This window comes from Protobothrops mucrosquamatus, unplaced genomic scaffold, assembly GCF_001527695.2.
Source record: "Protobothrops mucrosquamatus isolate PMUCROS unplaced genomic scaffold, P.Mucros_1.0 scaffold_294, whole genome shotgun sequence".
NCBI classification, from domain to species: Eukaryota; Metazoa; Chordata; class Lepidosauria; order Squamata; family Viperidae; genus Protobothrops; species Protobothrops mucrosquamatus.
Genome location: NW_015386370.1, coordinates 2,627,223 through 2,634,458, shown reverse-complemented (window position 1 = coordinate 2,634,458; position 7,236 = coordinate 2,627,223). Strand labels below are relative to the sequence as shown.

Here is a 7,236-nt window from a genome sequence, read left to right as displayed (position 1 = left end):
GGGTCCAGGCCACCGGGCCGCGGCCTCCATCCCTCGCTAGGCCCGCCGGGCCCGCCGCCCGCAGGCCGAACCGCCCGCCGAGTCCGCCACTACCTTGGTGATCATGTGGCTGGTCGGCTCTTCTTCCTCTCTTCCTCTCCTGTCTCTTTTACAGCCTACTCCTTCATTGATCCCTCTGCTTCTCTCACAGAAACCTCTCTTCTTCTCCTCTCTCTTTCTCCTCACTGCTTCTCTCACAGAGGTCTCTCCTCTTCTCTCTTTCTCCTCATTGCTTCCCTCACAGAAGCCTCTCCTCTTCTCCTCTCTCTTTCTGCTCACTACTTCTCTCACACAAGCCTGTCCTCTTCTCCTCCCTCTTTCTCCATCCCCTTCTCTTTCCCCCTTGTCTTTTTTTCTCTCCCTCTCCCACCAAAACCTCCTTCTTTTATATCCTCTCCACTCTCAAGGAGAGCTCCAGCATCGGTCACTACCTCAGTCTCACTCCCCCATGCAGTCACCCACTCCCCAGCTGGCCATTGCACACAGCGCTGATCAGCTGGAACTGCATACACCAATCCTGGGGCCTTTGCAGCTCTGACTGACTCTCTCACCCCAAGGTCAATCTGCTGCTTCCGGTGATAGCCGAGGCTGCCGGAAGCACCAATCAGGTGGAGCTGCATGTGCTGATCCTGGGCCCTCAGCAGAGCCTTGGCAAGACCGCAGCTCCAGCTGAATCTCTGCCCCAAAACTGCGTGTGGCTATCAGCCACCCCCAAGGCTGCCGGAAGCACTGATCAGCTGAAACTGCATGCGCCAATCCTTGGCTCTCAGTAGAGCCCCAGCAACACTGTGGCTCCAGCTGACTCTCCTCCAGGCCTCGTTGGAGCTGCCGCCACTTCAGCTCATCCCCCCCCCATACACTTGTCTAAGTCACGTACAACATGCCAAGTGCCAAAGTACCACCAGTGATATGCATACCACTGGTTGAAAAGCCCTGCTTTATAGGTCTTGGATATGTTTCTTATATCTCCTAGTTTGTATCTGGGTTTTCCATGCTTTCCATCACTTCACTGTGTTTTTTCTTTTTTTCTTCTCCTTTCTCTTTACTTCTTACTTCCTTATGTGATTGGTTATCTAGTGGTTTTTGCCTGGAATCAGGTTCTAAACAAAGTTTAGGGAATCAGTCATGAAGATTCCACCCCCCTTCCCCATCAATTATAAACAGAGGCATAGAATCAAGATCATGTGAAGTATTAGTACTGCTTTATAAAACCCTAGTGAGACCACACCTGGAATACTGTAGCCAGTTTTGGCCACCATACTACAAAAAAGATGTTGAGACCTTGGAAAAAGTTCAGAGAAGAGCAACTAACATGATCCAAGTCCTGGAGACTAAAACATATGAAGAACGGCTGCAGGAGTTTGGTTTGGCTAGTCTAAAGAAAAGAAGAAATAGGGGTGACATGATAGCAGTATTCCAGTATTTGAGAGGCTGCCACAGAGAAGAGGGGGTCAAATTATTCTCCAAAGCACCTGAGGGCAGAACAAGAAACAATGGTTGGAAACTGACCAAAGAGAGAAGCAACCTGGAATTAAGGAGAAACTTCCTAACAGTGAGGACAGTTAACCAGTGGAATAGCTTGCCTTCAAAAATCGTGGGCACTCCATCACTGGAGGTTCTTAAGAAGAGACTGGACAGTCATTTGTCTGAGGTGGTATGGGTTCTCCTGCTTGAGCAGGGGGCTGGACTAGAAGACCTCCAAGGTCCCTTCCAGCTCTATTCTATTCTATTCTATTCTATTCTACTCTACTCTACTCTACTCTACTCTACTCTACTCTACTCTACTCTACTCTACTCTACTCTACTCTACTCTACTCTAATTTTAGTTTAAAGTTCTTCTGATAAGATGAGCCAGTCATTTTCCAACTATATTCTTTCCAATTCTTGTGAGGTACAGTCCATCCCTTGCCAGGAGCCCTTCATGTAAGTAAAGCACACCATGGTCTAGGAAGCTGAAGTTCTGTTGATGACACCAGTTTTTAAGCCAGTGGTTCGTTTCTAAAATTCTTTGCTCTTTTATTGGATGTTGGCCTTTTGTTGGAAGTATAAATAGAAGTTGGAAGTACAGATGAAAACACCACTTGTGTGCCTAATTCTTTAACTTTCTTCCCTAGCTGTTTGTAATATCTTGTTATTGTTTTTAGATTCATTGTTGTGTCATTGGTCCCCATGTGTAGAAGAAAAGGGTAGTAATCTATGGGGCTGATTATTTTAGTAAGTTTCTCAATTACATATTTGAGTTTTACTCCAGGGAGATAACATACCCTAGATTCACTGTTCAATCTGCAGACTATAGTTTGTGTTCTCCAAAGAACTGAATTTCCTGTCACCAATATTCCCCTTTTTTCCTAGGGAAGTCTGGGATATTATTCTTCCTGTCACAGGAATGCTGGGTTGTGTCTCCTTTTTAGAAACTATTGATGACTGCTCTTTTATAGGTGTCTGCATATTTTCTTCCAGGGGGAGACTATGAAAGCAATTGTTCAGTTCCGGAGAGGCTTCACTAGAGTAGGCTAGGGTAGATACGGTAGTAGGGGCTTTATTCTTGGTTGCTGTTTTCTTCTAAAAGTGACCTGTTTCCATCAGTCTTTCTCTTTAGGTTCATATATAGGATCATTTTTTTCAGAAGCTGCTTGTTCCCTATTGTGTTCAATTTGGGTGTATCAGTTTTCTTCTTTTTGTTCATATATTGGATCATTTTTAGAAGCTGTTTGCTGTCTATGGTGTTTAATTTTGGTGTAGTCTTCTAGTTTAGGTTGTGGAGTCTCACTTTGTTCATTGAGTTTCAGAGTTTCAACATTGCTTCTAGACCCTTTACTTTTTATTCTAGTAATATGATTTACATTTGATACATATATAGTTTAGGTCTTCTGTGGGCATAAGCTCAACATATGACATATTTTGCAAGTCACTATAATGTCAGTCTCTACTATATGCCCGTGATTTTTTTGTTTGCTAAAAAAACATTTTCCCTGTTGCAAAGTATGGGTTTACAGTAGTTTACAAAAGTTCTTGACCCTTTGGACTCAGCCTGAATGCATGATTAAGGCCACAGTATAGTGTTCTTTCAAAGGATAATTTTATTTTTACCTCTCTTTTGGAAAAGTCCTTTCTTATGTGATAATGAAAATGCACCTTTCTTCTCTTGATTCTCGGCACCTGCCAAATAGATAGAGATTGAAGACTACTTGGTTTGAGATCTCACACATAACAGCAAGGTTTCAAAGATATTCCTAATTTATCACCCCTTATGGACTTTTTGCTGAAACAAGAAAAACATTAACTTGCACTTTATGAGTTTGATGATAAGAAAGTGTAGACTATGGAAAGAAGGAAATCATGTTGTAATTTTAGAGGACATAAATATAAATATACTTGTAACGCTACTGGAGATGTTACATAGCCTAATAACGAAATATTTGGAAACCAACTCACAAGCTCCAAGAACAAACCTTCACCCTCATCCTACACCCGAACTACAGATATTCACCACTATTGCAAATATACTTGTAACTGCTGTTAATAAGCTTGGAAGCCACTTCTTTATAATCTTTGATTTCCTTTTCCTTTCTCTATTTCTTTCTTTGCACTTTTTCACTTATTAATTCCTTTCCTTTCCTTACTTTTTCCTTTTAAAATGTGTATTATCTTTATTCATTTAAAATTTTCTTTAATAAAAATTATATACAGAGAGATAATTTAGTATCATGTATGGAGAGCAGGCCTTAGAGCACAGCTCTGATGACTGAGTTGTATTCCCAATACATGGGCATAGATACACACACAAAAATGAAAAATAGTTCTGCAGTTAAACGCTGTAAAATATTCACATTTTGAAAAGGCAAGGCAGAGTGTAAGATATTTCTTAGACTAGGCTCTGCCCACTGCCTGGACTGGGTTCTCCATTGTAAATAAACAATGATGCCTACTCTATTCAAATAGGCAAAAATATTAACTGCTCTATAAAACACACTGAGTAGAGAGGACAGAACCAGACTACTTTGAACTGTCTCTTTTCAGCTTTGTAGTTCGGCAAATCTCCTTCTGGATTCATTTGTTATTTACTTCTCTCGACATCTTCCTGTGTATTGTTCTTGTCTTGATATTTGAGCTTTCTACAAAAATGACTACACTTTTGTATGGTCCTCTGATAACCTACTTTGGTAGTTTTCAAGGAAAGTATTTAGACTGAGAGTTGAGGTTGCTGTACCAGGACCATCAAATTAATACCTACCTTCCTGGTGGGATGCTTCCAATTTTTTTAGGGTTTCAGAAACAAGGATCATAGCAGCCTCATTCAATACATCCTCTTTGATATTCCTAATTTTATATTCCTGTGAATAGAATTTTTGAAGCATGCCATCTACTGCATACCGGTGATAAGAAATGAAATCACCTTCCCCACAACACTTGCATCGGTGAGCTAACCACTTCAGGTAACTGGCACATTTGAAATGCAAGGCTTTTTTCTGATTTTTAAGCCACAATTCATAGGCTGCTTCTTGCAACAGTGGTGTGCAAAACTCCATGATTTTGCAATGCATCACAGCTTCTTCTAGCTTGAGCCTATTGGAAATAACTGATCCAAGATCTGAAAAATAAGGTAGTCTTAGTATCTGCACCATCAAATAATGAAGTCATCTTGCATAAATCTACTGCTGTGTAACAATAGTTAATGTTCTATTTCTGATTAAATTTAAGAACATGACTACAGCAGCTAATTTTCTCATGACACTTATTCCCATTATGCTAGTGAACACAGTCTGATCATGGTGAATGCCTACTAAGATTTACTTGTCAAGGATTTATATGAAGACAGACATATCATAAAATATTACTTGATTTTACTTGACTACTGGGTGCTCCCTTTGTTCCTAAAAAAGCGAAGTTAATTTGTTTAAGATTTCAGCATCAATTTAACATGAAACGGATGTATAGAAGAATGCAAGACTGTTGTTCAATCATTTCCATGCCTTTTGAGTAAACTGATGTTTCAGAGGTTTTTAATTTTCCAATAACCAGCTTACCTGATTCTTGTCTAAGTGATTTCAATTCATTATTGCTGATGCTAAACTCTTTGGATAACATGTGCTGGGTTACATTCACTTCTTTTCTTTCACTACAACACTTAAAGATACGAGATTCCACCAGTGCTGCAAGAGTCTGGTACATCTTCCTTTTTGTCCATTCCGGGAGGATATAAAGCAGCATCTCTGTAGTGAATGTCACACCAATGACAGCTGCACATTTCACCACCATTTGCTCTGAAGGATTCATATTGTCCAGTGCAGCCAGAGCAATGCCTAACCACAAAGAAAGTCAAATTATGAAAAGAAAAGTGCTACAGTGTCTGAACTGGTCACAGTTTCCATTTTATCTCTAAATCTGCAGAAGCAACATTTAGGTATAGTGAGTTTACATTGCAGAGATTAAAAGACAATTGCAGAGATACACTATTCAGAGCTGGAAGAGAGAGAATTTTATTAAAAATATAGGATGCTACCCTATGTTACAAGGAAATTCCCAGAACAGGATATCTGGGAGGAGGGTTAATCTAACAGTGTCTGTCTGTCTGTCTGTCTATCTATCTATCATTTATTTATCCATCATCCATCCATCCATCCATCTATAGAAGACATTACTATGTGATGAAAGAACTGCCCCTTTTTACATGTGTTTTTCATATGACCATAAAAGGGTGAATGTCATAATGCCATCTTGACATTTGCACTTTTAATAGTTTTTACACCCCTTCCTCCCAAAATACTCATATTCCAAAACACATCCTTCTCTGTGATAACCTCTCAAGTATTAGAATACTTCTGTCATAATCACTCCTAGCCCTTCTCTTTGTTAGACTTATTAAGTCTTTGTTAGACTTAATATTTCTTTCCCATAACTTTTGCCAATCTTCTAATTTTATATTATATCCAAAGTTCTTTGCCCATGTTATCAGTTTCTTTTACTTGTTCTTCCTCCATCTTTAAGTTTAACAGAAATCTATAGAATTTCTTAATCAACTTTTCATCTGTTTTTAGCAGTATCTGATCAAATTCTGTCTGTTCTTTTAAAATCCAATTGTTTTAACATCTTTTTCATATCTCGTTTGGATTTGCAGATATGGCCACAATGCTAGATCAATACCTTGTTCTTGTAGATCTTGTCTGTCTTTCAATTTTCCTTCATTGTCCAAAATATCTTTATAAGTCACAACTTTATCATAGTTAATTAAATTTAGGCAAGCAAAAGCTTCCATTGTTGAAAGCCATTCAGGTATCTTAATATAAATTTTTTCTTTTATTTTTTCCCATTCTGAAAGTACATTCCTTATAAAATGGTTTTGAAAGTATCTATGTATTTTATTCTTCTCATACCACAGAAAGGCATGCCAACCAATTTGTAGGTCATGCCCCTCTAGGTACAATAGTCTTTTATCTCTAAGCATTATCCATTCTTTAAGACATGTTAGAATAGATGCTTGGTAGTATAACCTCCAGTCCAGCAGTCCAAATCCTCCACTTTCTTTCGCTTCTTGTAGCATTTTCACTTTAATTCTAGCTTTTTTTCCTTGCCAGATAAATTTCAATATTATTGTATTCAGTTCATCAAAAAAGGCTTTCCCCAGCCTTACAGGAATCGTTTGAAATAAAAAGAGTATTTTTGGTAAGATATTCATTTTCACTGTTGCTATTCTCCCCAACATTGAAAGTTGGAAGTTTTTCCACTTTTCCAAATCCAATTTTATTTGTTTTAGCAGTCTTACATACTTATCTTCTTTTATTGTTACACATCTTGCTGTTAGATAAATTCCCAAATATTTAACTTTTTTTAACTATTTGAAGATTTGGTTTTTTTGTTAGTTGATTTTTTTGTTTTTTTGTTAGATTCTTTGTTAGCACTTTAGTATTTTCTCTGTTTATTGTCAACGCTGCCACTTCTCCAAATTTTTCTATTTTCTCCAGAAGTTTGGTGCTTGTTTCAATCGATCTTCCAATATGAAAACCAAATCATCTGCAAATGCTTGTAGTTTATATTTTTCATCTTTTATCTCCAGTCCTTTAATTTCTATATCTTGTCTAATGTTTCTATTCAGTACTTCCAATGTTAGTATAAATAGTAATGGAGATAGTGGGCATCCCTGTCTTGTGCCCTTTTTAATATTGAAGTTTTCTGTAAGATCTCCATTTACAATTATTT

At 38.3% G+C, this 7,236-nt stretch overlaps 1 protein-coding gene across 1 annotated transcript in view; it reads right to left on the bottom strand.

Annotated features, from left to right (window-relative positions):
- The window catches only part of ADCY10 (adenylate cyclase 10), a 220,727-nt gene that overhangs the window by 123,946 nt on the left and 89,545 nt on the right, over positions 1-7,236 (bottom strand). The window contains 2 exon segments of the mRNA XM_029287319.1: positions 4,256-4,630; positions 5,067-5,342. Of these exon segments, the coding sequence (XP_029143152.1) occupies positions 4,256-4,630; positions 5,067-5,342 (651 nt within the window).